General features: G+C 59.3%; 1 protein-coding gene across 1 annotated transcript; it reads left to right on the forward strand.

Annotated features, from left to right (window-relative positions):
* Positions 1-26,816, forward strand: LOC140075707 (cytochrome c oxidase subunit 6A, mitochondrial-like). The gene is made up of 3 exons (XM_072121898.1): positions 1-163; positions 26,453-26,595; positions 26,672-26,816. Exons 1-3 carry the CDS (start codon positions 85-87, stop codon positions 26,765-26,767), a joined length of 318 nt encoding a protein of 105 aa, XP_071977999.1. The 5' UTR covers positions 1-84; the 3' UTR covers positions 26,768-26,816.
* Positions 26,817-27,214: the final 398 nt, after the last annotated feature.

The raw sequence follows: 27,214 nt of genomic DNA on the forward strand, positions 1-27,214 counted from the left end.
GAATATTGTTTATAGGATCCGGTGACCTTCAGACTCTGCACACGGAGACATCATCGCTCTGTGGCAGAAGATTTGGGGTTTGCTATGGCACATAAAGGGGCTGCCCCGATGCTACAGATGTTCAGGAGACACATGGCAACAGAGAGACATGGGCCCGGAGGGGGTAAGTAATGGGTGACCCCTCATTCCCCCCTCAGATTCTGCCCCATTATGGCCACCACAGGTACCTACCACGAGCTGTGGCTGCCCATGGATAAGTAAATCCACAGCTGTGGCTTCATGAAACCAGCTCTGGGGGCTCCAGGGGGCTTAATGTGTCCAGGAGATGACCCCAGGAAGGTAAGTGTCCAGGAGATGACTCCAGGGGGGTGAGTGTCCAGGAGATGACCCAAGGGGGGTGAGTGTCCAGGAGATGACTCCACAGGGATGGTTGTCCAGGAGAAGACTCCAGGGGGGTGAGTGTCCAGGAGATGACTCCAGGGGGGTGAGTGTCCAGGAGATGACTCCAGGGGGGTGAGAGTCCAGGAGATTACTTCAGGGGGGGTGAGTGTCCAGGAGATGACTCCAAGGGGGTGAGTGTCCAGGAGATGACTCCAGGGGGGTGAGTGTCCAGGAGATGACTCCAGGGGGGTGAGTGTCCAGAAGATGACTCCAGGGGGGTGAGTGTCCAGGAGATGACTCCAGGGGGGTGAGTGTCCAGGAGATGAACCCAGGTGGGTGAGTGTCCAGGAGATGACTCCATGGGGGTGTGTGTCCAGAAGATGACTCCAGGGGGGCGAGTGTCCAGGAGATGACTCCAGGGGGGTGAGTGTCCAGGAGATGACTCCAGGGGGGTGAGTGTCCAGGAGATCATTTCAGGGGGGTGAGTGTCCAGGAGATGACTCCAGGGGGGTGAGTGTCCAGGAGATGACCCCAGGGGGGTGAGTGTCCAGGAGATGACTCAACAGGGATGGATGTCCAGAAGAAGACTCCAGGGGGTGAGTGTCCAGGAGATGACTCCAGGGGGGTGAGTGTAATGGAGATGACTCCAGGGGGGTGAGTGTCCAGGAGATGACTCCAGGGGGGTGAGTGTCCAGGAGATGACTCCACAGGGATGTTTGTCCAGGAGAAGACTCCAGGGGGTGAATGTCCAGGAGATGACCCCAGGGGGGTGAGTGTCCAGAAGACTCCAGGGGGGTGAGTTTTCAGGAGAAGACTCCAGGGGGTGAGTGTCCAGGAGATGACCCAGGGGGGGTGAGTGTCCAGGAGATGACTCAACAGGGATGGTTGTCCAGGAGATGACTCCAGGGGGTGAGTGTCCAGGAGATGACCCCAGGGGGGTGAGTGTCCAGAAGACTCCAGGGGGGTGAGTTTTCAGGAGATGACCCCAGGGGGGTGAGTGTCCAGGAGATGACTCCACAGGGATGGTTGTCCAGGAGAAGACTCCAGGGGGTGAGTGTCCAGGAGATGACTCCAGGGGGTTGAGTGTCCAGGAGAAGACTCCAGGGGGGTGAGTGTCCAGGAGATGACTCCAGGGGATTGAGTGTCCAGGAGAAGACTCCAGGGGGGTGAGTGTCCAGGAGATGACTCCAGGGGGTGAGTCTCCAGGAGAAGACTCCATGGGGGTGAGTGTCCAGGAGATGACCCCAGGGGGGTGAGTCTCAAGGAGATGACTCCACAGGGATGTTTGTCCAGGAGAAGACTCCAGGGGGTGAGTGTCCAGGAGAAGACTCCAGGGGGTGAGTGTCCAGGAAAAGACTCCAGGGGGGTGAGTGTCCAGGAGAAGACCCAGGGGGGGTGAGTGTCCAGGAGATGACTCAACAGGGATGGTTGTCCAGGAAATGACTCCAGGGGGTGAGTGTCCAGGAGATGACCCCAGAGGGGTGAGTGTCCAGAAGACTCCAGGGGGGTGAGTTTTCAGGAGATGACCCCAGGGGGGTGAGTGTCCAGGAGATGACTCCACGGGGATGGTTGTCCAGGAGAAGACTCCAGGGGGTGAGTGTCCAGGAGATGACTCCAAGGGGTTGAGTGTCCAGGAGAAGACTCCAGGGGGGTGAGTGTCCAGCAGATGACTCCAGGGGGTGAGTCTCCAGGAGAAGACTCCAGGGGGGTGAGTGTCCAGGAGATGACCCCAGGGGGGTGAGTGTCGAGAAGACTCCAGGGGGGTGAGTGTACAGGAGATGACCCCAGGGGGGTGAGTGTCCAGGAGATGACTCCACAGGGATGTTTGTCCAGGAGAAGACTCCAGGGGGTGAGTGTCCAGGAGAAGACTCCAGGGGGTGAGTGTCCAGGAGAAGACTCAAGGGGGGTGAGTGTCCAGGAGAAGACCCAGGGGGGGTGAGTGTCCAGAAGATGACTCAACAGGGATGGTTGTCCAGGAGATGACTCCAGGGGGTGAGTGTCCAGGAGATGACCCCAGGGGGTTGAGTGTCCAGAAGACTCCAGGGGGGTGAGTTCTCAGGAGATGACCCCAGGGGGGTGAGTGTCCAGGAGATGACTCCACAGGGATGGTTGTCCAGGAGAAGACTCCAGGGGGGTGAGTGTCCAGGAGATGACTCCAGGGGGTGAGTCTCCAGGAGAAGACTCCAGGGGGGTGAGTGTCCAGGAGATGACCCCAGGGGGGTGAGTGTTGAGAAGACTCTAGGGGGGTGAGTGTGCAGAAGATGACCACAGGGGGGTGAGTGTCCAGGAGATGACTCCACAGGGATGTTTGTCCAGGAGAAGACTCCAGGGGGTGAGTGTCCAGGAGAAGACTCCAGGGGGGTGAGTGTCCAGGAGATGACCCAGGGGGGGGTGAGTGTCCAGGAGATGACTCAACAGGGATGGTTGTCCAGGAGATGACTCCAGGGGGTGAGTGTCCAGGAGATGACCCCAGGGGGGTGAGTGTCCAGAAGACTCCAGGGGGGCGAGTTTTCAGGAGATGACCCCAGGGAGGTGAGTTTCCAGGAGATGACTCCACAGGGATGGTTGTCCAGGAGAAGACTCCAGGGGGTGAGTGTCCAGGAGATGACTCCAGGGGGTTGAGTGTCCAGGAGAAGACTCCAGGGGGGTGACTGTCCAGGAGATGACTCCAGGGGGTGAGTCTCCAGGAGAAGACTCTAGGTGGGAGAGTGTCCAGGAGATGACCCCAGGGGGGTGAGTGTCGAGAAGACTCCAGGGGGGTGAGTGTCCAGGAGATGACCCCAGGGGGGTGAGTGTCCAGGAGATGACTCCACAGGGATGTTTGTCCAGGAGAAGACTCCAGGGAATGAGTGTCCAGAAGAAGACTCCAGGGGGGTGAGTGTCCAGGAGATGACCACGGGGGCTGAGTGTCCAGAAGACTCCAGGGGGGTGAGTTTTCAGGAGATGACCCCAGGGGGGTGAGTTTCCAGGAGATGACTCCACAGGGATGGTTGTCCAGAAGAAGACTCCAGGGGGTGAGTGTCCAAGAGATGACTCCAGGGGGTTGAGTGTCCAGGAGAAGACTCCAGGGGGGTGACTGTCCAGGAGATGACTCCAGGGGGTGAGTCTCCAGGAGAAGACTCCAGGGGGGAGAGTGTCCAGGAGATGACCCCAGGGGGGTGAGTGTCCAGAAGACTCCAGGGGGCTGAGTGTACAGGAGATGACCCCAGGGGGGTGAGTGTCCAGGAGATGACTCCACAGGGATGTTTGTCCAGGAGAAGACTCCAGGGAATGAGTGTCCAGAAGAAGACTCCAGGGGGGTGAGTGTCCAGGAGATGACCCAGGGGGGGGTGAGTGTCCAGGAGATGACTCAACAGGGATGGTTGTCCAGGAGATGACTCCAGGGGGTGAGTGTCCAGGAGATGACCCCAGGGGGGGTGAGTGTCCAGAAGACTCCAGGGGGGTGAGTTTTCAGGAGAAGAATCCAGGGGGGGTGAGTGTCCAGGAGATGACCCAGGGGGGGTGAGTGTCCAGGAGTTGACTCAACAGGGATGGTTGTCCAGGAGATGAGTCCAGGGGGTGAGTGTCCAGGAGATGACCCCAGGGGGGTGAGTGTCCAGAAGACTCCAGGGGGTGAGTTTTCAGGAGAAGACTCCAGGGGGGTGAGTGTCCAGGAGATGACCCTGGGGGGGTGAGTGTCCAGGAGATGACTCAACAGGGATGGTTGTCCAGAAGATGACTCCAGGGGGTGAGTGTCCAGGAGATGACTCCAGGGGGTGAGTCTCCAGGAGAAGACTCCAGGGGGGTGAGTGTGCAGGAGATGACCCCAGGGGGGTGAGTGTCGAGAAGACTCCAGAGGGGTGAGTGTACAGGAGATGACCCCAGGGGGGTGAGTGTCCAGGAGATGACTCCACAGGGATGTTTGTCCAGGAGAAGACTCCAGGGGGTGAGTGTCCAGGAGAAGACTCCAGGGGGTGAGTGTCCAGGAAAAGACTCCAGGGGGTGAGTGTCCAGGAGAAGACCCAGGGGGGGTGAGTGTCCAGGAGATGACTCAACAGGGATGGTTGTCCAGGAAATGACTCCAGGGGGTGAGTGTCCAGGAGATGACCCCAGGGGGGTGAGTGTCCAGGAGATGACTCAACAGGGATGGATGTCCAGAAGAAGACTCCAGGGGGTGAGTGTCCAGGAGATGACTCCAGGGGGGTGAGTGTAATGGAGATGACTCCAGGGGGGTGAGTGTCCAGGAGATGACTCCAGGGGGGTGAGTGTCCAGGAGATGACTCCACAGGGATGTTTGTCCAGGAGAAGACTCCAGGGGGTGAATGTCCAGGAGATGACCCCAGGGGGGTGAGTGTCCAGAAGACTCCAGGGGGGTGAGTTTTCAGGAGAAGACTCCAGGGGGTGAGTGTCCAGGAGATGACCCAGGGGGGGTGAGTGTCCAGGAGATGACTCAACAGGGATGGTTGTCCAGGAGATGACTCCAGGGGGTGAGTGTCCAGGAGATGACCCCAGGGGGGTGAGTGTCCAGAAGACTCCAGGGGGGTGAGTTTTCAGGAGATGACCCCAGGGGGGTGAGTGTCCAGGAGATGACTCCACAGGGATGGTTGTCCAGGAGAAGACTCCAGGGGGTGAGTGTCCAGGAGATGACTCCAGGGGGTTGAGTGTCCAGGAGAAGACTCCAGGGGGGTGAGTGTCCAGGAGATGACTCCAGGGGATTGAGTGTCCAGGAGAAGACTCCAGGGGGGTGAGTGTCCAGGAGATGACTCCAGGGGGTGAGTCTCCAGGAGAAGACTCCATGGGGGTGAGTGTCCAGGAGATGACCCCAGGGGGGTGAGTCTCAAGGAGATGACTCCACAGGGATGTTTGTCCAGGAGAAGACTCCAGGGGGTGAGTGTCCAGGAGAAGACTCCAGGGGGTGAGTGTCCAGGAAAAGACTCCAGGGGGGTGAGTGTCCAGGAGAAGACCCAGGGGGGGTGAGTGTCCAGGAGATGACTCAACAGGGATGGTTGTCCAGGAAATGACTCCAGGGGGTGAGTGTCCAGGAGATGACCCCAGAGGGGTGAGTGTCCAGAAGACTCCAGGGGGGTGAGTTTTCAGGAGATGACCCCAGGGGGGTGAGTGTCCAGGAGATGACTCCACGGGGATGGTTGTCCAGGAGAAGACTCCAGGGGGTGAGTGTCCAGGAGATGACTCCAAGGGGTTGAGTGTCCAGGAGAAGACTCCAGGGGGGTGAGTGTCCAGCAGATGACTCCAGGGGGTGAGTCTCCAGGAGAAGACTCCAGGGGGGTGAGTGTCCAGGAGATGACCCCAGGGGGGTGAGTGTCGAGAAGACTCCAGGGGGGTGAGTGTACAGGAGATGACCCCAGGGGGGTGAGTGTCCAGGAGATGACTCCACAGGGATGTTTGTCCAGGAGAAGACTCCAGGGGGTGAGTGTCCAGGAGAAGACTCCAGGGGGTGAGTGTCCAGGAGAAGACTCAAGGGGGGTGAGTGTCCAGGAGAAGACCCAGGGGGGGTGAGTGTCCAGAAGATGACTCAACAGGGATGGTTGTCCAGGAGATGACTCCAGGGGGTGAGTGTCCAGGAGATGACCCCAGGGGGTTGAGTGTCCAGAAGACTCCAGGGGGGTGAGTTCTCAGGAGATGACCCCAGGGGGGTGAGTGTCCAGGAGATGACTCCACAGGGATGGTTGTCCAGGAGAAGACTCCAGGGGGGTGAGTGTCCAGGAGATGACTCCAGGGGGTGAGTCTCCAGGAGAAGACTCCAGGGGGGTGAGTGTCCAGGAGATGACCCCAGGGGGGTGAGTGTTGAGAAGACTCTAGGGGGGTGAGTGTGCAGAAGATGACCACAGGGGGGTGAGTGTCCAGGAGATGACTCCACAGGGATGTTTGTCCAGGAGAAGACTCCAGGGGGTGAGTGTCCAGGAGAAGACTCCAGGGGGGTGAGTGTCCAGGAGATGACCCAGGGGGGGGTGAGTGTCCAGGAGATGACTCAACAGGGATGGTTGTCCAGGAGATGACTCCAGGGGGTGAGTGTCCAGGAGATGACCCCAGGGGGGTGAGTGTCCAGAAGACTCCAGGGGGGCGAGTTTTCAGGAGATGACCCCAGGGAGGTGAGTTTCCAGGAGATGACTCCACAGGGATGGTTGTCCAGGAGAAGACTCCAGGGGGTGAGTGTCCAGGAGATGACTCCAGGGGGTTGAGTGTCCAGGAGAAGACTCCAGGGGGGTGACTGTCCAGGAGATGACTCCAGGGGGTGAGTCTCCAGGAGAAGACTCTAGGTGGGAGAGTGTCCAGGAGATGACCCCAGGGGGGTGAGTGTCGAGAAGACTCCAGGGGGGTGAGTGTCCAGGAGATGACCCCAGGGGGGTGAGTGTCCAGGAGATGACTCCACAGGGATGTTTGTCCAGGAGAAGACTCCAGGGAATGAGTGTCCAGAAGAAGACTCCAGGGGGGTGAGTGTCCAGGAGATGACCACGGGGGCTGAGTGTCCAGAAGACTCCAGGGGGGTGAGTTTTCAGGAGATGACCCCAGGGGGGTGAGTTTCCAGGAGATGACTCCACAGGGATGGTTGTCCAGAAGAAGACTCCAGGGGGTGAGTGTCCAAGAGATGACTCCAGGGGGTTGAGTGTCCAGGAGAAGACTCCAGGGGGGTGACTGTCCAGGAGATGACTCCAGGGGGTGAGTCTCCAGGAGAAGACTCCAGGGGGGAGAGTGTCCAGGAGATGACCCCAGGGGGGTGAGTGTCCAGAAGACTCCAGGGGGCTGAGTGTACAGGAGATGACCCCAGGGGGGTGAGTGTCCAGGAGATGACTCCACAGGGATGTTTGTCCAGGAGAAGACTCCAGGGAATGAGTGTCCAGAAGAAGACTCCAGGGGGGTGAGTGTCCAGGAGATGACCCAGGGGGGGGTGAGTGTCCAGGAGATGACTCAACAGGGATGGTTGTCCAGGAGATGACTCCAGGGGGTGAGTGTCCAGGAGATGACCCCAGGGGGGGTGAGTGTCCAGAAGACTCCAGGGGGGTGAGTTTTCAGGAGAAGAATCCAGGGGGGGTGAGTGTCCAGGAGATGACCCAGGGGGGGTGAGTGTCCAGGAGTTGACTCAACAGGGATGGTTGTCCAGGAGATGAGTCCAGGGGGTGAGTGTCCAGGAGATGACCCCAGGGGGGTGAGTGTCCAGAAGACTCCAGGGGGTGAGTTTTCAGGAGAAGACTCCAGGGGGGTGAGTGTCCAGGAGATGACCCTGGGGGGGTGAGTGTCCAGGAGATGACTCAACAGGGATGGTTGTCCAGAAGATGACTCCAGGGGGTGAGTGTCCAGGAGATGACTCCAGGGGGTGAGTCTCCAGGAGAAGACTCCAGGGGGGTGAGTGTGCAGGAGATGACCCCAGGGGGGTGAGTGTCGAGAAGACTCCAGAGGGGTGAGTGTACAGGAGATGACCCCAGGGGGGTGAGTGTCCAGGAGATGACTCCACAGGGATGTTTGTCCAGGAGAAGACTCCAGGGGGTGAGTGTCCAGGAGAAGACTCCAGGGGGTGAGTGTCCAGGAAAAGACTCCAGGGGGTGAGTGTCCAGGAGAAGACCCAGGGGGGGTGAGTGTCCAGGAGATGACTCAACAGGGATGGTTGTCCAGGAAATGACTCCAGGGGGTGAGTGTCCAGGAGATGACCCCAGGGGGGTGAGTGTCCCGAAGACTCCAGGGGGGTGAGTCTTCAGGAGATGACCCCAGGGGGGTGAGTGTCCAGGAGATGACTCCACAGGGATGGTTGTCCAGGAGAAGACTCCAGGGGGTGAGTGTCCAGGAGATGACTCCAGGGGGTTGAGTGTCCAGGAGAAGACTCCAGGGGGGTGAGTGTCCAGGAGATGACTCCAGGGGGTTGAGTGTCCAGGAGAAGACTCCAGGGTGGTGACTGTCCAGGAGATGACTCCAAGGGGTGAGTCTCCAGGAGAAGAATCCAGGGGGGAGAGTGTCCAGGAGATGACCCCAGGGGGGTGAGTGTCGAGAAGACTCCAGGGGGGTGAGTGTACAGGAGATGACTCCAGGGGGTGAGTGTCCAGGAGATGACTCCAGGGGGTTGAGTGTCCAGGAGAAGACTCCAGGGGGGTGACTGTCCAGGAGATGACTCCAGGGGGTGAGTCTCCAGGAGAAGACTCAAGGGGGGTGAGTGTCCAGGAGATGACCCCAGGGGGGTGAGTGTCGAGAAGACTCCAGGGGGGTGAGTGTACAGGAGATGACCCCAGGGGGGTGAGTGTCCAGGAGATGACTCCACAGGGATGTTTGTCAAGGAGAAGACTCCAGGGGGTGAGTGTCCAGGAGAAGACTCCAGGGGGTGAGTGTCCAGGAGAAGACTCAAGGGGGGTGAGTGTCCAGGAGAAGACCCAGGGGGGGTGAGTGTCCAGGAGATGACTCAACAGGGATCGTTGTCCAGGAGATGACTCCAGGGGGTGAGTGTCCAGGAGATGACCCCAGGGGCGTGAGTGTCCAGAAGACTCCAGGGGGGTGAGTTTTCAGGAGATGACCCCAGGGGGTGAGTGTCCAGGAGATGACTCCACAGGGATGGTTGTCCAGGAGAAGACTCCAGGGGGGTGAGTGTCCAGGAGATGACTCCAGGGGGTGAGTCTCCAGGAGAAGACTCCAGGGGGGTGAGTGTCCAGTAGATGACCCCAGGGGGGTGAGTGTCGAGAAGATTCCTGGGGGGTGAGAGTGCAGGAGATGACCCCAGGGGGGTGAGTGTCCAGGAGATGACTCCACAGGGATGTTTGTCCAGGAGAAGACTCCAGGGGGTGAGTGTCCAGGAGAAGACTCCAGGGGGGTGAGTGTCCAGGAGATGACCAAGGGGGGTGAGTGTCCAGGAGATGACTCAACAGGGATGGTTGTCCAGGAGATGACTCCAGGGGGTGAGTGTCCAGGAGTTGACCCCAGGGGGGTGAGTGTCCAGGAGAAGACTCCAGGGGGGTGAGTTTTCAGGAGATGACCCCAGGGGGGTGAGTTTCTAGGAGATGACTCCACAGGGATGGTTGTCCAGGAGAAGACTCCAGGGGGTGAGTGTCCAGGAGATGACTCCAGGGGGTTGAGTGTCCAGGAGAAGACTCCAGGGGGGTGACTGTCCAGGAGATGACTCCAGGGGGTGAGTCTCCAGGAGAAGACTCCAGGGGGGAGAGTGTCCAGGAGATGACCCCAGGGGGGTGAGTGTCGAGAAGACTCCAGGGGGGTGAGTGTACAGGAGATGACCCCAGGGGGGTGAGTGTCCAGGAGATGACTCCACAGGGATGTTTGTCCAGGAGAAGACTCCAGGGAATGAGTGTCCAGAAGAAGACTCCAGGGGGGTGAGTGTCCAGGAGATGACCCAGGGGGGGTGAGTGTCCAGGAGATGACTCAACATGGATGGTTGTCCAGGAGATGACTCCAGGGGGTGAGTGTCCAGGAGATGACCCCAGGGGGGTGAGTGTCCAGAAGACTCCAGGGGGGTGAGTTTTCAGGAGATGACCCCAGGGGGGTGAGTGTCCAGGAGATGACTCCACAGGGATGGTTGTCCAGGAGAAGACTCCAGGGGGTGAGTGTCAAGGAGATGACTCCAGGGGGTTGAGTGTCCAGGAGAAGACTCCAGGGGGGTGAGTGTCCAGGAGATGACTCTAGGGGGTGAGTCTCCAGGAGATGACTCCAGGGGGGTGAGTGTCCAGGAGATGACCCCAGGGGGGTGAGTGTCAAGAAGACTCCAGGGGGGTAAGTGTACAGGAGATGACCCCAGGGGGGTGAGTGTCCAGGAGATGACTCCACAGGGATGTTTGTCCAGGAGAAGACTCCAGGGGGTGAGTGTCCAGGAGAAGACTCCAGGGGGTGAGTGTCCAGGAGAAGACTCAAGGGGGGTGAGTGTCCAGGAGAAGACCCAGGGGGGGTGAGTGTCCAGAAGATGACTCAACAGGGATGGTTGTCCAGGAGATGACTCCAGGGGGTGAGTGTCCAGGAGATGACCCCAGGGAGTTGAGTGTCCAGAAGACTCCAGGGGGGTGAGTTCTCAGGAGATGACCCCAGGGGGGTGAGTGTCCAGGAGATGACTCCACAGGGATGGTTGTCCAGGAGAAGACTCCAGGGGGGTGAGTGTCCAGGAGATGACTCCAGGGGGTGAGTCTCCAGGAGAAGACTCCAGGGGGGTGAGTGTCCAGGAGATGACCCCAGGGGGGTGAGTGTTGAGAAGACTCTAGGGGGGTGAGTGTGCAGAAGATGACCACAGGGGGGTGAGTGTCCAGGAGATGACTCCACAGGGATGTTTGTCCAGGAGAAGACTCCAGGGGGTGAGTGTCCAGGAGAAGACTCCAGGGGGGTGAGTGTCCAGGAGATGACCCAGGGGGGGTGAGTGTCCAGGAGATGACTCAACAGGGATGGTTGTCCAGGAGATGACTCCAGGGGGTGAGTGTCCAGGAGATGACCCCAGGGGGGTGAGTGTCCAGAAGACTCCAGGGGGGCGAGTTTTCAGGAGATGACCCCAGGGGGGTGAGTTTCCAGGTGATGACTCCACAGGGATGGTTGTCCAGGAGAAGACTCCAGGGGGTGAGTGTCCAGGAGATGACTCCAGGGGGTTGAGTGTCCAGGAGAAGACTCCAGGGGGGTGACTGTCCAGGAGATGACTCCAGGGGGTGAGTCTCCAGGAGAAGACTCTAGGTGGGAGAGTGTCCAGGAGATGACCCCAGGGGGGTGAGTGTCGAGAAGACTCCAGGGGGGTGAGTGTCCAGGAGATGACCCCAGGGGGGTGAGTGTCCAGGAGATGACTCCACAGGGATGTTTGTCCAGGAGAAGACTCCAGGGAATGAGTGTCCAGAAGAAGACTCCAGGGGGGTGAGTGTCCAGGAGATGACCCAGGGGGCTGAGTGTCCAGAAGACTCCAGGGGGGTGAGTTTTCAGGAGATGACCCCAGGGGGGTGAGTTTCCAGGAGATGACTCCACAGGGATGGTTGTCCAGGAGAAGACTCCAGGGGGTGAGTGTCCAGGAGATGACTCCAGGGGGTTGAGTGTCCAGGAGAAGACTCCAGGGGGGTGACTGTCCAGGAGATGACTCCAGGGGGTGAGACTCCAAGAGAAGACTCCAGGGGGGAGAGTGTCCAGGAGATGACCCCAGGGGGGTGAGTGTCCAGAAGACTCCAGGGGGCTGAGTGTCCAGGAGATGACTCCACAGGGATGTTTGTCCAGGAGAAGACTCCAGGGAATGAGTGTCCAGGAGAAGACTCCAGGGGGGTGAGTGTCCAGGAGATGACCCAGGGGGGGTGAGTGTCCAGGAGATGACTCAACAGGGATGGTTGTCCAGGAGATGACTCCAGGGGGTGAGTGTCCAGGAGATGACCCCAGGGGGGGTGAGTGTCCAGAAGACTCCAGGGGGGTGAGTTTTCAGGAGAAGAATCCAGGGGGGGTGAGTGTCCAGGAGATGACCCAGGGGGGGTGAGTGTCCAGGAGTTGACTCAACAGGGATGGTTGTCCAGGAGATGAGTCCAGGGGGTGAGTGTCCAGGAGATGACCCCAGGGGGGTGAGTGTCCAGAAGACTCCAGGGGGTGAGTTTTCAGGAGAAGACTCCAGGGGGGTGAGTGTCCAGGAGATGACCCAGGGGGGGTGAGTGTCCAGGAGATGACTCAACAGGGATGTTTGTCCAGGAGAAGACTCCAGGGAATGAGTGTCCAGGAGAAGACTCCAGGGGGGTGAGTGTCCAGGAGATGACCCAGGGGGGGTGAGTGTCCAGGAGATGACTCAACAGGGATGGTTGTCCAGGAGATGACTCCAGGGGGTGAGTGTCCAGGAGATGACCCCAGGGGGGGTGAGTGTCCAGAAGACTCCAGGGGGGTGAGTTTTCAGGAGAAGAATCCAGGGGGGGTGAGTGTCCAGGAGATGACCCAGGGGGGGTGAGTGTCCAGGAGTTGACTCAACAGGGATGGTTGTCCAGGAGATGAGTCCAGGGGGTGAGTGTCCAGGAGATGACCCCAGGGGGGTGAGTGTCCAGAAGACTCCAGGGGGTGAGTTTTCAGGAGAAGACTCCAGGGGGGTGAGTGTCCAGGAGATGACCCAGGGGGGGTGAGTGTCCAGGAGATGACTCAACAGGGATGGTTGTCCAGGAGATGACTCCAGGGGGTGAGTGTCCAGGAGATGACTCCAGGGGGTGAGTCTCCAGGAGAAGACTCCAGGGGAGTGAGTGTGCAGGAGATGACCCCAGGGGGGTGAGTGTCGAGAAGACTCCAGAGGGGTGAGTGTACAGGAGATGACCCCAGGGGGGTGAGTGTCCAGGAGATGACTCCACAGGGATGTTTGTCCAGGAGAAGACTCCAGGGGGTGAGTGTCCAGGAGAAGACTCCAGGGGGTGAGTGTCCAGGAAAAGACTCCAGGGGGTGAGTGTCCAGGAGAAGACCCAGGGGGGGTGAGTGTCCAGGAGATGACTCAACAGGGATGGTTGTCCAGGAAATGACTCCAGGGGGTGAGTGTCCAGGAGATGACCCCAGGGGGGTGAGTGTCCCGAAGACTCCAGGGGGGTGAGTCTTCAGGAGATGACCCCAGGGGGGTGAGTGTCCAGGAGATGACTCCACAGGGATGGTTGTCCAGGAGAAGACTCCAGGGGGTGAGTGTCCAGGAGATGACTCCAGGGGGTTGAGTGTCCAGGAGAAGACTCCAGGGGGGTGAGTGTCCAGGAGATGACTCAACAGGGATGGTTGTCCAGGAGATGACTCCAGGGGTTGAGTGTCCAGGAGATGACCCCAGGGGGGTGAGTGTCCAGAAGACTCCAGGGGGGTGAGTTTTAGGAGATGACCCCAGGGGGGTGAGTTTCCAGGAGATGACTCCACAGGGATGGTTGTCCAGGAGAAGACTCCAGGGGGTGAGTGTCCAGGAGATGACTCCAGGGGGTTGAGTGTCCAGGAGAAGACTCCAGGGTGGTGACTGTCCAGGAGATGACTCCAAGGGGTGAGTCTCCAGGAGAAGACTCCAGGGGGGAGAGTGTCCAGGAGATGACCCCAGGGGGGTGAGTGTCGAGAAGACTCCAGGGGGGTGAGTGTACAGGAGATGACTCCAGGGGGTGAGTGTCCAGGAGATGACTCCAGGGGGTGAGTGTCCAGGAGATGACTCCAGGGGGTTGAGTGTCCAGGAGAAGACTCCAGGGGGGTGACTGTCCAGGAGATGACTCCAGGGGGTGAGTCTCCAGGAGAAGACTCCAGGGGGGTGAGTGTCCAGGAGATGACCCCAGGGGGGTGAGTGTCGAGAAGACTCCAGGGGGGTGAGTGTACAGGAGATGACCCCAGGGGGGTGAGTGTCCAGGAGATGACTCCACAGGGATGTTTGTCCAGGAGAAGACTCCAGGGGGTGAGTGTCCAGGAGAAGACTCCAGGGGGTGAGTGTCCAGGAGAAGACTCAAGGGGGTGAGTGTCCAGGAGAAGACCCAGGGGGGGTGAGTGTCCAGGAGATGACTCAACAGGGATCGTTGTCCAGGAGATGACTCCAGGGGGTGAGTGTCCAGGAGATGACCCCAGGGGGGTGAGTGTCCAGAAGACTCCAGGGGGGTGAGTTTTCAGGAGATGACCCCAGGGGGTGAGTGTCCAGGAGATGACTCCACAGGGATGGTTGTCCAGGAGAAGACTCCAGGGGGGTGAGTGTCCAGGAGATGACTCCAGGGGGTGAGTCTCCAGGAGAAGACTCCAGGGGGGTGAGTGTCCAGTAGATGACCCCAGGGGGGTGAGTGTCGAGAAGATTCCAGGGGGGTGAGAGTGCAGGAGATGACCCCAGGGGGGTGAGTGTCCAGGAGATGACTCCACAGGGATGTTTGTCCAGGAGAAGACTCCAGGGGGTGAGTGTCCAGGAGAAGACTCCAGGGGGGTGAGTGTCCAGGAGATGACCCAGGGGGGGTGAGTGTCCAGGAGATGACTCAACAGGGATGGTTGTCCAGGAGATGACTCCAGGGGGTGAGTGTCCAGGAGTTGACCCCAGGGGGGTGAGTGTCCAGGAGAAGACTCCAGGGGGGTGAGTTTTCAGGAGATGACCCCAGGGGGGTGAGTTTCTAGGAGATGACTCCACAGGGATGGTTGTCCAGGAGAAGACTCCAGGGGGTGAGTGTCCAGGAGATGACTCCAGGGGGTTGAGTGTCCAGGAGAAGACTCCAGGGGGGTGACTGTCCAGGAGATGACTCCAGGGGGTGAGTCTCCAGGAGAAGACTCCAGGGGGGAGAGTGTCCAGGAGATGACCCCAGGGGGGTGAGTGTCGAGAAGACTCCAGGGGGGTGAGTGTACAGGAGATGACCCCAGGGGGGTGAGTGTCCAGGAGATGACTCCACAGGGATGTTTGTCCAGGAGAAGACTCCAGGGAATGAGTGTCCAGAAGAAGACTCCAGGGGGGTGAGTGTCCAGGAGATGACCCAGGGGGGGTGAGTGTCCAGGAGATGACTCAACATGGATGGTTGTCCAGGAGATGACTCCAGGGGGTGAGTGTCCAGGAGATGACCCCAGGGGGGTGAGTGTCCAGAAGACTCCAGGGGGGTGAGCTTTCAGGAGATGACCCCAGGGGGGTGAGTGTCCAGGAGATGACTCCACAGGGATGGTTGTCCAGGAGAAGACTCCAGGGGGTGAGTGTCAAGAAGATGACTCCAGGGGGTTGAGTGTCCAGGAGAAGACTCCAGGGGGGTGAGTGTCCAGGAGATGACTCTAGGGGGTGAGTCTCCAGGAGATGACTCCAGGGGGGTGAGTGTCAAGGAGATGACCCCAGGGGGGTGAGTGTCAAGAAGACTCCAGGGGGGTAAGTGTACAGGAGATGACCCCAGGGGGGTGAGTGTACAGGAGATGACTCCACAGGGATGTTTGTCCAGGAGAAGACTCCAGGGGGTGAGTGTCCAGGAGATGACTCCAGGGGGGTAAGTGTCCAGGAGATGACCCAGGGGGGGTGAGTGTCCAGGAGATGACTCAACAGGGATGGTTGTCCAGGAGATGACTCCAGGGGGTGAGTTTCCAGGAGATGACCCCAGGGGGGTGAGTGTCCAGAAGACTCCAGGGGGGTGAGTGTCCAGGAGATGACCCCAGGGGAGAGAGTGTCCAGGAGATGACTCCACAGGGATGGTTGTCCAGGGGATGACTCCAGGGGGGTGAGTGTCCAGGAGAAGACTCCAGGGGGGTGAGTGTCCAGGAGATGACCCAGGGGGGTGAGTGTCCAGGAGATGACTCCACAGGGATGGTTGTCCAGGGGATGACTCCAGGGGGGTGAGTGTCCAGGAGATGACTCGAGGGGGGTGAGTGTCCAGGAGATGACCCAGGGGGGGGTGAGTGTCCAGGAGATGACTCCAGGGGGGTGAGTGTCCAGGAGATGACTCCAAGGGGGTGAGTGTCCAGGAGATGACTCCAGGGGGTGAGTCTCCAGGAGAAGACTCCAGGGGGGTGAGTGTCCAGGAGATGACCCAGGGGGGTGAGTGTCCAGGAGATGGCTCCAAGGGGGTGAGTGTTCAGATGACTCTAGGGGGGTGAGTGTCCAGGAAATGGCTCCAGGGGGGTGAGTGTCCAGGAGAAGACTCCAGGGGGGTGAGTGTCCAGGAGATGACTCAAGTGTGGTAAATGTGTCCAGGAGAGGACTCCAGGGGGGTGAGTGTCCAGGAGAAGACTCCAAGGGGGTGATTGACCAGGAGATGACCCCAGGGGGTGAGTGTCCAGGAGATGACTCCAGGGGGGTGACTGTCCAGGAGATGACTCCCAGGGGGTGAGTGTCCAGGAGATGATTCCAGGGGGGTGAGTGTCCAGGAGATGACTCCAAGGAGGTGAGTGTCCAGGAGATGACTCCAGGGGGGTGAGTGTCCAGGAGAAGACTCCAGGGGGGTGAGTGTCCAGGAGAAGACTCCAGGGGGATGAGTGTCCAGGAGATGACTCCACAGGGATGTTTGTCCAGGAGATGACTCCAGGGGGTGAGTGTCCAGGAGATGACTCCAGGGGGGTGAGTGTCCAGGAGATTACTCCAGGGGGGGTGAGTGTCCAGAAGAAGACTCCAGGGGGTGAGTGTCCAGGAGATGACTCCAGGGGGGGTGAGTGTCCAGGAGATGACTCCAGGGGGGTGAGTGTCCAGGAGATGACCCAGGGGGTGAGTGTCCAGGAGATGACTCCAGGGGGGTAAGTGTCCAGGAGATGACCCAGGGGGGGTGAGTGTCCAGGAGATGACTCAATAGGGATGGTTGTCCATGAGATGACTCCAGGGGGTGAAGTTCCAGGAGATGACCCCAGGGGGGTGAGTGTCCAGAAGACTCCAGGGGGGTGAGTGTCCAGGAGATGACCCCAGGGGGGTGAGTGTCCAGGAGAAGACTCCAGGGGGGTGAGTGTTCAGGAGATGACCCCAGGGGAGAGAGTGTCCAGGAGATGACTCCACAGGGATGGTTGTCCAGGAGAAGACTCCAGGGGGTGAGTGTCAAGGAGATTACTCCAGGGGGGAGAGTGTCCAGGAGAAGACTCCAGGGGGGTGAGTGTCCAGGAGATGACCCAGGGGGGTGAGTGTCCAGGAGATGACTCCACAGGGATGGTTGTCCAGGGGATGACTCCAGGGGGGTGAGTGTCCAGGAGATGACTCGAGGGGGGTGAGTGTCCAGGAGATGACCCAGGGGGGGTGAGTGTCCAGGAGATGACTCCAGGGGGGTGAGTGTCCAGGAGATGACTCCAAGGGGGTGAGTGTCCAGGAGATGACCCAGGGGGGTGAGTGTCCAGGAGATGGCTCCAAGGGGGTGAGTGTTCAGATGACTCTAGGGGGGTGAGTGTCCAGGAAATAGCTCCAGGGGGGAGAGTGTCCAGGAGATGACCCCAGGGGGGTGAGTGTCGAGAAGACTCCAGGGGGGTGAGTGTACAGGAGATGACTCCAGGGGGTGAGTGTCCAGGAGATGACTCCAGGGGGTTGAGTGTCCAGGAGAAGACTCCAGGGGGGTGACTGTCCAGGAGATGACTCCAGGGGGTGAGTCTCCAGGAGAAGACTCAAGGGGGGTGAGTGTCCAGGAGATGACCCCAGGGGGGTGAGTGTCGAGAAGACTCCAGGGGGGTGAGTGTACAGGAGATGACCCCAGGGGGGTGAGTGTCCAGGAGATGACTCCACAGGGATGTTTGTCAAGGAGAAGACTCCAGGGGGTGAGTGTCCAGGAGAAGACTCCAGGGGGTGAGTGTCCAGGAGAAGACTCAAGGGGGGTGAGTGTCCAGGAGAAGACCCAGGGGGGGTGAGTGTCCAGGAGATGACTCAACAGGGATCGTTGTCCAGGAGATGACTCCAGGGGGTGAGTGTCCAGGAGATGACCCCAGGGGGGTGAGTGTCCAGAAGACTCCAGGGGGGTGAGTTTTCAGGAGATGACCCCAGGGGGTGAGTGTCCAGGAGATGACTCCACAGGGATGGTTGTCCAGGAGAAGACTCCAAGGGGGTGAGTGTCCAGGAGATGACTCCAGGGGGTGAGTCTCCAGGAGAAGACTCCAGGGGGGTGAGTGTCCAGTAGATGACCCCAGGGGGGTGAGTGTCGAGAAGATTCCTGGGGGGTGAGAGTGCAGGAGATGACCCCAGGGGGGTGAGTGTCCAGGAGATGACTCAACAGGGATGGTTGTCCAGGAGATGACTCCAGGGGGTGAGTGTCCAGGAGTTGACCCCAGGGGGGTGAGTGTCCAGGAGAAGACTCCAGGGGGGTGACTGTCCAGGAGATGACTCCAGGGGGTGAGTCTCCAGGAGAAGACTCCAGGGGGGAGAGTGTCCAGGAGATGACCCCAGGGGGGTGAGTGTCGAGAAGACTCCAGGGGGGTGAGTGTACAGGAGATGACCCCAGGGGGGTGAGTGTCCAGGAGATGACTCCACAGGGATGTTTGTCCAGGAGAAGACTCCAGGGAATGAGTGTCCAGAAGAAGACTCCAGGGGGGTGAGTGTCCAGGAGATGACCCAGGGGGGGTGAGTGTCCAGGAGATGACTCAACATGGATGGTTGTCCAGGAGATGACTCCAGGGGGTGAGTGTCCAGGAGATGACCCCAGGGGGGTGAGTGTCCAGAAGACTCCAGGGGGGTGAGTTTTCAGGAGATGACCCCAGGGGGGTGAGTTTCCAGGAGATGACTCCACAGGGATGGTTGTCCAGGAGAAGACTCCAGGGGGTGAGTGTCAAGGAGATGACTCCAGGGGGTTGAGTGTCCAGGAGAAGACTCCAGGGGGGTGAGTGTCCAGGAGATGACTCTAGGGGGTGAGTCTCCAGGAGATGACTCCAGGGGGGTGAGTGTCCAGGAGATGACCCCAGGGGGGTGAGTGTCAAGAAGACTCCAGGGGGGTAAGTGTACAGGAGATGACCCCAGGGGGGTGAGTGTCCAGGAGATGACTCCACAGGGATGTTTGTCCAGGAGAAGACTCCAGGGGGTGAGTGTCCAGGAGAATACTCCAGGGGGTGAGTGTCCAGGAGAAGACTCAAGGGGGGTGAGTGTCCAGGAGAAGACCCAGGGGGGGTGAGTGTCCAGAAGATGACTCAACAGGGATGGTTGTCCAGGAGATGACTCCAGGGGGTGAGTGTCCAGGAGATGACCCCAGGGAGTTGAGTGTCCAGAAGACTCCAGGGGGGTGAGTTCTCAGGAGATGACCCAGGGGGGTGAGTGTCCAGGAGATGACTCCACAGGGATGGTTGTCCAGGAGAAGACTCCAGGGGGGTGAGTGTCCAGGAGATGACTCCAGGGGGTGAGTCTCCAGGAGAAGACTCCAGGGGGGTGAGTGTCCAGGAGATGAAACCAGGGGGGTGAGTGTTGAGAAGACTCTAGGGGGGTGAGTGTGCAGAAGATGACCACAGGGGGGTGAGTGTCCAGGAGATGACTCCACAGGGATGTTTGTCCAGGAGAAGACTCCAGGGGGTGAGTGTCCAGGAGAAGACTCCAGGGGGGTGAGTGTCCAGGAGATGACCCAGGGGGGGTGAGTGTCCAGGAGATGACTCAACAGGGATGGTTGTCCAGGAGATGACTCCAGGGGGTGAGTGTCCAGGAGATGACCCCAGGGGGGTGAGTGTCCAGAAGACTCCAGGGGGGCGAGTTTTCAGGAGATGACCCCAGGGGGGTGAGTTTCCAGGTGATGACTCCACAGGGATGGTTGTCCAGGAGAAGACTCCAGGGGGTGAGTCTCCAGGAGATGACTCCAGGGGGTTGAGTGTCCAGGAGAAGACTCCAGGGGGGTGACTGTCCAGGAGATGACTCCAGGGGGTGAGTCTCCAGGAGAAGACTCTAGGTGGGAGAGTGTCCAGGAGATGACCCCAGGGGGGTGAGTGTCGAGAAGACTCCAGGGGGGTGAGTGTCCAGGAGATGACCCCAGGGGGGTGAGTGTCCAGGAGATGACTCCACAGGGATGTTTGTCCAGGAGAAGACTCCAGGGAATGAGTGTCCAGAAGAAGACTCCAGGGGGGTGAGTGTCCAGGAGATGACCCAGGGGGCTGAGTGTCCAGAAGACTCCAGGGGGGTGAGTTTTCAGGAGATGACCCCAGGGGGGTGAGTTTCCAGGAGATGACTCCACAGGGATGGTTGTCCAGGAGAAGACTCCAGGGGGTGAGTGTCCAGGAGATGACTCCAGGGGGTTGAGTGTCCAGGAGAAGACTCCAGGGGGGTGACTGTCCAGGAGATGACTCCAGGGGGTGAGACTCCAAGAGAAGACTCCAGGGGGGAGAGTGTCCAGGAGATGACCCCAGGGGGGTGAGTGTCCAGAAGACTCCAGGGGGCTGAGTGTCCAGGAGATGACTCCACAGGGATGTTTGTCCAGGAGAAGACTCCAGGGAATGAGTGTCCAGGAGAAGACTCCAGGGGGGTGAGTGTCCAGGAGATGACCCAGGGGGGGTGAGTGTCCAGGAGATGACTCAACAGGGATGGTTGTCCAGGAGATGACTCCAGGGGGTGAGTGTCCAGGAGATGACCCCAGGGGGGGTGAGTGTCCAGAAGACTCCAGGGGGGTGAGTTTTCAGGAGAAGAATCCAGGGGGGGTGAGTGTCCAGGAGATGACCCAGGGGGGGTGAGTGTCCAGGAGTTGACTCAACAGGGATGGTTGTCCAGGAGATGAGTCCAGGGGGTGAGTGTCCAGGAGATGACCCCAGGGGGGTGAGTGTCCAGAAGACTCCAGGGGGTGAGTTTTCAGGAGAAGACTCCAGGGGGGTGAGTGTCCAGGAGATGACCCAGGGGGGGTGAGTGTCCAGGAGATGACTCAACAGGGATGGTTGTCCAGGAGATGACTCCAGGGGGTGAGTGTCCAGGAGATGACTCCAGGGGGTGAGTCTCCAGGAGAAGACTCCAGGGGAGTGAGTGTGCAGGAGATGACCCCAGGGGGGTGAGTGTCGAGAAGACTCCAGAGGGGTGAGTGTACAGGAGATGACCCCAGGGGGGTGAGTGTCCAGGAGATGACTCCACAGGGATGTTTGTCCAGGAGAAGACTCCAGGGGGTGAGTGTCCAGGAGAAGACTCCAGGGGGTGAGTGTCCAGGAAAAGACTCCAGGGGGTGAGTGTCCAGGAGAAGACCCAGGGGGGGTGAGTGTCCAGGAGATGACTCAACAGGGATGGTTGTCCAGGAAATGACTCCAGGGGGTGAGTGTCCAGGAGATGACCCCAGGGGGGTGAGTGTCCCGAAGACTCCAGGGGTGTGAGTCTTCAGGAGATGACCCCAGGGGGGTGAGTGTCCAGGAGATGACTCCACAGGGATGGTTGTCCAGGAGAAGACTCCAGGGGGTGAGTGTCCAGGAGATGACTCCAGGGGGTTGAGTGTCCAGGAGAAGACTCCAGGGGGGTGAGTGTCCAGGAGATGACTCAACAGGGATGGTTGTCCAGGAGATGACTCCAGGGGGTGAGTGTCCAGGAGATGACCCCAGGGGGGTGAGTGTCCAGAAGACTCCAGGGGGGTGAGTTTTAGGAGATGACCCCAGGGGGGTGAGTTTCCAGGAGATGACTCCACAGGGATGGTTGTCCAGGAGAAGACTCCAGGGGGTGAGTGTCCAGGAGATGACTCCAGGGGGTTGAGTGTCCAGGAGAAGACTCCAGGGTAGTGACTGTCCAGGAGATGACTCCAAGGGGTGAGTCTCCAGGAGAAGACTCCAGGGGGGAGAGTGTCCAGGAGATGACCCCAGGGGGGTGAGTGTCGAGAAGACTCCAGGGGGGTGAGTGTACAGGAGATGACTCCAGGGGGTGAGTGTCCAGGAGATGACTCCAGGGGGTTGAGTGTCCAGGAGAAGACTCCAGGGGGGTGACTGTCCAGGAGATGACTCCAGGGGGTGAGTCTCCAGGAGAAGACTCCAGGGGGGTGAGTGTCCAGGAGATGACCCCAGGGGGGTGAGTGTCGAGAAGACTCCAGGGGGGTGAGTGTACAGGAGATGACCCCAGGGGGGTGAGTGTCCAGGAGATGACTCCACAGGGATGTTTGTCCAGGAGAAGACTCCAGGGGGTGAGTGTCCAGGAGAAGACTCCAGGGGGTGAGTGTCCAGGAGAAGACTCAAGGGGGGTGAGTGTCCAGGAGAAGACCCAGGGGGGGTGAGTGTCCAGGAGATGACTCAACAGGGATCGTTGTCCAGGAGATGACTCCAGGGGGTGAGTGTCCAGGAGATGACCCCAGGGGGGTGAGTGTCCAGAAGACTCCAGGGGGGTGAGTTTTCAGGAGATGACCCCAGGGGGTGAGTGTCCAGGAGATGACTCCACAGGGATGGTTGTCCAGGAGAAGACTCCAGGGGGGTGAGTGTCCAGGAGATGACTCCAGGGGGTGAGTCTCCAGGAGAAGACTCCAGGGGGGTGAGTGTCCAGTAGATGACCCCAGGGGGGTGAGTGTCGAGAAGATTCCAGGGGGGTGAGAGTGCAGGAGATGACCCCAGGGGGGTGAGTGTCCAGGAGATGACTCCACAGGGATGTTTGTCCAGGAGAAGACTCCAGGGGGTGAGTGTCCAGGAGAAGACTCCAGGGGGGTGAGTGTCCAGGAGATGACCCAGGGGGGGTGAGTGTCCAGGAGATGACTCAACAGGGATGGTTGTCCAGGAGATGACTCCAGGGGGTGAGTGTCCAGGAGTTGACCCCAGGGGGGTGAGTGTCCAGGAGAAGACTCCAGGGGGGTGAGTTTTCAGGAGATGACCCCAGGGGGGTGAGTTTCTAGGAGATGACTCCACAGGGATGGTTGTCCAGGAGAAGACTCCAGGGGGTGAGTGTCCAGGAGATGACTCCAGGGGGTTGAGTGTCCAGGAGAAGACTCCAGGGGGGTGACTGTCCAGGAGATGACTCCAGGGGGTGAGTCTCCAGGAGAAGACTCCAGGGGGGAGAGTGTCCAGGAGATGACCCCAGGGGGGTGAGTGTCGAGAAGACTCCAGGGGGGTGAGTGTACAGGAGATGACCCCAGGGGGGTGAGTGTCCAGGAGATGACTCCACAGGGATGTTTGTCCAGGAGAAGACTCCAGGGAATGAGTGTCCAGAAGAAGACTCCAGGGGGGTGAGTGTCCAGGAGATGACCCAGGGGGGGTGAGTGTCCAGGAGATGACTCAACATGGATGGTTGTCCAGGAGATGACTCCAGGGGGTGAGTGTCCAGGAGATGACCCCAGGGGGGTGAGTGTCCAGAAGACTCCAGGGGGGTGAGCTTTCAGGAGATGACCCCAGGGGGGTGAGTGTCCAGGAGATGACTCCACAGGGATGGTTGTCCAGGAGAAGACTCCAGGGGGTGAGTGTCAAGAAGATGACTCCAGGGGGTTGAGTGTCCAGGAGAAGACTCCAGGGGGGTGAGTGTCCAGGAGATGACTCTAGGGGGTGAGTCTCCAGGAGATGACTCCAGGGGGGTGAGTGTCCAGGAGATGACCCCAGGGGGGTGAGTGTCAAGAAGACTCCAGGGGGGTAAGTGTACAGGAGATGACCCCAGGGGGGTGAGTGTACAGGAGATGACTCCACAGGGATGTTTGTCCAGGAGAAGACTCCAGGGGGTGAGTGTCCAGGAGATGACTCCAGGGGGGTAAGTGTCCAGGAGATGACCCAGGGGGGGTGAGTGTCCAGGAGATGACTCAACAGGGATGGTTGTCCAGGAGATGACTCCAGGGGGTGAGTTTCCAGGAGATGACCCCAGGGGGGTGAGTGTCCAGAAGACTCCAGGGGGGTGAGTGTCCAGGAGATGACCCCAGGGGAGAGAGTGTCCAGGAGATGACTCCACAGGGATGGTTGTCCAGGAGAAGACTCCAGGGTTTGAGTGTCCAGGAGAAGACTCCAGGGGGGTGAGTGTCCAGGAGATGACCCAGGGGGGTGAGTGTCCAGGAGATGACTCCACAGGGATGGTTGTCCAGGGGATGACTCCAGGGGGGTGAGTGTCCAGGAGATGACTCGAGGGGGGTGAGTGTCCAGGAGATGACCCAGGGGGGGGTGAGTGTCCAGGAGATGACTCCAGGGGGGTGAGTGTCCAGGAGATGACTCCAAGGGGGTGAGTGTCCAGGAGATGACTCCAGGGGGTGAGTCTCCAGGAGAAGACTCCAGGGGGGTGAATGTCCAGGAGATGACCCAGGGGGGTGAGTGTCCAGGAGATGGCTCCAAGGGGGTGAGTGTTCAGATGACTCTAGGGGGTTGAGTGTCCAGGAAATGGCTCCAGGGGGGTGAGTGTCCAGGAGAAGACTCCAGAGGGGTGAGTGTCCAGGAGATGACTCAAGTGTGGTAAATGTGTCCAGGAGAGGACTCCAGGGGGGTGAGTGTCCAGGAGAAAACTCCAAGGGGGTGATTGTCCAGGAGATGACCCCAGGGGGTGAGTGTCCAGGAGATGACTCCAGGAAGGTGAGTGTCCAGGAGATGACTCCCAGGGGGTGAGTGTCCAGGAGATGATTCCAGGGGGGTGAGTGTCCAGGAGATGACTCCAAGGAGGTGAGTGTCCAGGAGATGACTCCAGGGGGGTGAGTGTCCAGGAGAAGACTCCAGGGGGGTGAGTGTCCAGGAGAAGACTCCAGGGGGGTGAGTGTCCAGGAGATGACTCCACAGGGATGTTTGTCCAGGAGATGACTCCAGGGGGTGAGTGTCCAGGAGATGACTCCAGGGGGGTGAGTGTCCAGGAGATTACTCCAGGGGGGGTGAGTGTCCAGAAGAAGACTCCAGGGGGTGAGTGTCCAGGAGATGACTCCAGGGGGGGTGAGTGTCCAGGAGATGACTCCAGGGGGGTGAGTGTCCAGGAGATGACCCAGGGGGTGAGTGTCCAGGAGATGACTCCAGGGGGGTAAGTGTCCAGGAGATGACCCAGGGGGGTGAGTGTCCAGGAGATGACTCAACAGGGATGGTTGTCCATGAGATGACTCCAGGGGGTGAAGTTCCAGGAGATGACCCCAGGGGGGTGAGTGTCCAGAAGACTCCAGGGGGGTGAGTGTCCAGGAGATGACCCCAGGGGGGTGAGTGTCCAGGAGAAGACTCCAGGGGGGTGAGTGTTCAGGAGATGACCCCAGGGGAGAGAGTGTCCAGGAGATGACTCCACAGGGATGGTTGTCCAGGAGAAGACTCCAGGGGGTGAGTGTCAAGGAGATGACTCCAGGGGGGAGAGTGTCCAGGAGAAGACTCCAGGGGGGTGAGTGTCCAGGAGATGACCCAGGGGGGTGAGTGTCCAGGAGATGACTCCACAGGGATGGTTGTCCAGGGGATGACTCCAGGGGGGTGAGTGTCCAGGAGATGACTCGAGGGGGGTGAGTGTCCAGGAGATGACCCAGGGGGGGTGAGTGTCCAGGAGATGACTCCAGGGGGGTGAGTGTCCAGGAGATGACTCCAAGGGGGTGAGTGTCCAGGAGATGACCCAGGGGGGTGAGTGTCCAGGAGATGGCTCCAAGGGGGTGAGTGTTCAGATGACTCTAGGGGGGTGAGTGTCCAGGAAATAGCTCCAGGGGGGTGAGTGTCCAGGAGAAGACTCCAGGGGGGTGAGTGTCCAGGAGATGACTCCAAGGGGGTGATTGTGCAGGAGATGACCCCAGGGGGTGAGTGTCCAGGAGATGACTCCAGGGGGGTGAGTGTCCAGGAGAAGACTCCAAGGGGGTGATTGTGCAGGAGATGACCCCAGGGGGTGAGTGTCCAGGAGATGACTCCAGGGGGGTGAGTGTCCAGGAGATGACTCCCGGGGGGTGAGTGTCCAGGAGATGATTCCAGAGGGGTGAGTGTCCAGGAGATGACTCCAAGGAGGTGAGTGTCCAGGAGATGACTCCAGGGGGGTGAGTGTCCAGGAGAAGACTCCAGGGGGGTGAGTGTCCAGGAGATGACTCCACAGGGATGTTTGTCCAGGAGATGACTCCAGGGGGTGAGTGTCCAGGAGATGACTCCAGGGGGGTGAGTGTCCAGGAGATTACTCCAGGGGGGGTGAGTGTCCAGAAGAAGACTCCAGGGGGTGAGTGTCCAGGAGATGACTCCAGGGGGTTGAGTGTCCAGGAGATTACTCCAGGGGGGTAAGTGTCCAGGAGATGACCCCAGTGAGGTGAGTGTCCAGGAGATGACGCCACACGGATAGTTGTCCAGGAGATGACTCCAGGGGGTGAGTGTCCAGGAGATGACTCCAGGGGGGTGAGTGTCCAGGAGATGACCCCAGGGGGGTGAGTGTCCAGGAGATGACTCAACAGGGATGGTTGTCCAGAAGAAGACTCCAGGGGGTGAGTGTCCAGGAGATGACTCCAGGGGGGTGAGTGTCCAGGAGATGACTCCAGGGGGGTGAGTGTCCAGGAGATGACCCCACAGGGATGGTTGTCCAGGAGATGACTCCACAGGGATGGGAGTCCAGGAGATGACTCCACAGGGATGGGAGTCCAGGAGATGACTCCACAGGGATGGGTGTCCAGGAGATGACTCCACAGGGATGGGAGTCCAGGAGATGACTCCACAGAGATGGGTGTACAGGAGATGACTCCACAGGGATGGATGTACAGGAGATGACTCCACAGGGATGGGTGTCCAGGAGATGACTCCACACGGATGAGAGTCCAGGAGATGACTCCACAGGAATGGGTGTCCAGGAGATGACTCCACAGGGATGGGAGTCCAGGAGATGACTCCACAGGGATGGGAGTCCATGGAGAAGGTGCCGGCCCCGGAGATGCATCTCCTCATGAGCAGCCACCTCTGTGCTCCCAACCATGTAACACCCAGAGCAAGGAACATTGACTGATATTGATCTGCCCTTCAGCTCGCACATGGAAGATCCTGACCTTCTTAGTTGCCCTCCCTGGGGTCGGAGTCTGTATGCTGAACGCCTGGCTGCAAAATCAAAACCACCCACACGACAACCCAGAATTCCACGCCTACGATCACCTGCGCATTCGTACCAAGGTAAGTACCTGATGCTTCTCCACCATGCACTGTCCATGAGGTCCTCCTCTCCATGTGACCTTCTTGTCTTCTCCAGCGCTTTCCGTGGGGGGACGGCAATCACACGCTTTTCCATAACTCTCACACCAATGCTCTGCCTACTGGATACGAGAAGACCGAGCAGCAGCACTGATGTCTGTACGTGTACCTACCTGACCTAATAAAGAGTCACCTTATTCTGAGGCCAGTGTCTTAGACTCCTTCAATGAGCTACTTACCTGAGCAGTATGTGCCCTGACAAGGATTAATAACTATCAGGGGCAGAGCTAAGGTAAGTGACAGTCTGAGGAACCTCAACCCCCATCCGAGAAGACACATCACAGAGGACCTCATAGACTTCTCCCCGACATACAAAGGAGGCGGCGTCAAAGACTGGGAGGAGCCAGAGGAGGGCAACACCCGATAAACGGGACCAACAGCACACAGAACCGAGAGGAAGCGATAATAATAATATCTCTATATCACCATCATATACCACAGCGCTGTACAGGAGACACATACATTACACAGGAGGGCGGGGCCTGATCACAGGAGCTTACAGTCTATGAGGATGAGGGGAGGACACAAGAGCTTACAGTCT

The sequence above is a fragment of the Engystomops pustulosus genome, chromosome 8, assembly GCF_040894005.1.
Source record: "Engystomops pustulosus chromosome 8, aEngPut4.maternal, whole genome shotgun sequence".
In the NCBI taxonomy this organism is placed as follows: domain Eukaryota; kingdom Metazoa; phylum Chordata; class Amphibia; order Anura; family Leptodactylidae; genus Engystomops; species Engystomops pustulosus.